Here is a 1,407-nt window from a genome sequence, read left to right as displayed (position 1 = left end):
CTATCTCCATTGGATCTCCATTGGAATGTTTTCGCCAAATTTGTTATAGCTCAGGTTCAATTGAAACAAGTGCACGAAATCTCCTATACATGTCGGGATCGATCCATTCAATCTGTTATCAGATAGATCGAGGGACTCTAATTTTGCCAGTGATACAACTTCGACAGGTATATTGACTGAAATACTGTTGTTTTGCACCAAAAGCCTAATCAGAGAGGTTAATTTTCCAAATTCCTTTGGAATCGGCCCGATCAAATGATTCGATGAAAGATCAAGTCCTAGAAGCCCTTTGACATTTCCAATCTCTGGTAGTATGCTACCTCCAATTCTATTTCTCGCTATTTTCAAATCAGTCAATTTGTTGCATTTTCCGAATTCACTAGGAATGGGACCAGAAAGTTGATTAGAATAAAGGTACAATAGCTTGAGCTCGGTTAAGTCACCGAGAGTAATTGGAATTGAACCACTAAACTGATTATGAGACAATGCCAAACCGGTGAGGTATTTGAAATTCCCCAACTCACTTGGAATGGGACCAGAAAATTGGTTAAACTGAAGGGACAGTCTATTGAGCTCAGTTAAGTCACCTAGAGTAATTGGAATTGAACCACTAAGCTGATTATGAGACAATTCCAATTTGGTGAGGTTTTTCAAATTCCCCAACTCACTAGGAATGGGACCGGAAAGTTGATTAGAAAAAAGGTTCAATATCTTGAGCTCGGGTAAGTCACCTAGAGTTATCGGAATTGAACCACTAAGCTGATTTTGAGACAAGTTCAAATCGGTGAGGTTTTTCAAATTCCCCAACTCACTAGGAATGGAACCATTTAAATGGTTGTGAAAGATGCTTTACGCCCAATCATTCCGGATAACGCTTGCATCCTCTGTATTACCGCGGCTAGTGGCACAGAGTTAGCCGATGCGATTTTTCGCAGTCTTAACAGCATCGCACTTTTTTGCTATATCAAGAAAATCTCATTATTATCACATTTTCGATAATGGATTCTTCGTCGAAGAGGGTATCGATCGTAGAAGCGCTTGTGATCTTTAAGGAAAAACGAATTGTTAAAGAAGAACACTACTCTTTTGTGCAAAGATATCTAATGAAATGTGAAAAAAAAAATCGAGGAAAGAAACAGGAATATGGAAAAAACTTATAATAGGATAATCGAAGAGCATCTGAAATACTATAAGGACGACAACAATTTGTTTTCTACGAGAATCGAAGAGATAGAGAACCCGACAAGTGAAAGCGTGGATTGCTACACGGAGATATTGAAAGGGTTGAGGGATGAAGTTTCTGTTATGGTGGAAAATGAGAGAAAAAATGATGAAGGTATTGTTGTTATTATGTCTTGGCGTAACTGGTAAAGTTGTTGTCATGTGACCAGGACATCACGGGTACAA

At 38.6% G+C, this 1,407-nt stretch overlaps 1 protein-coding gene across 1 annotated transcript; it reads right to left on the bottom strand.

Moving 5' to 3' along the window:
• Nucleotides 1–89: 89 nt before the first annotated feature.
• Nucleotides 90–947, bottom strand: LOC124893319 (probable leucine-rich repeat receptor-like protein kinase At1g35710; the record flags this gene model as incomplete). The annotated part of the gene is made up of 2 exons (XM_047404347.1): nt 854–947; nt 90–731 (listed from the first exon to the last, which is right to left on the bottom strand). Coding segments are annotated over exons 1-2 (736 nt in total), but the record flags the coding sequence as incomplete, so codon positions are not given.
• Between the last annotated feature and the right edge of the window lie 460 nt (nt 948–1,407).

Source organism: Capsicum annuum, unplaced genomic scaffold (genome assembly GCF_002878395.1).
Source record: "Capsicum annuum cultivar UCD-10X-F1 unplaced genomic scaffold, UCD10Xv1.1 ctg57467, whole genome shotgun sequence".
Classification (NCBI taxonomy): domain Eukaryota; kingdom Viridiplantae; phylum Streptophyta; class Magnoliopsida; order Solanales; family Solanaceae; genus Capsicum; species Capsicum annuum.
Note: the sequence above shows the minus strand (reverse complement) of the source record. Positions and strands in the feature narration are given on the sequence as shown.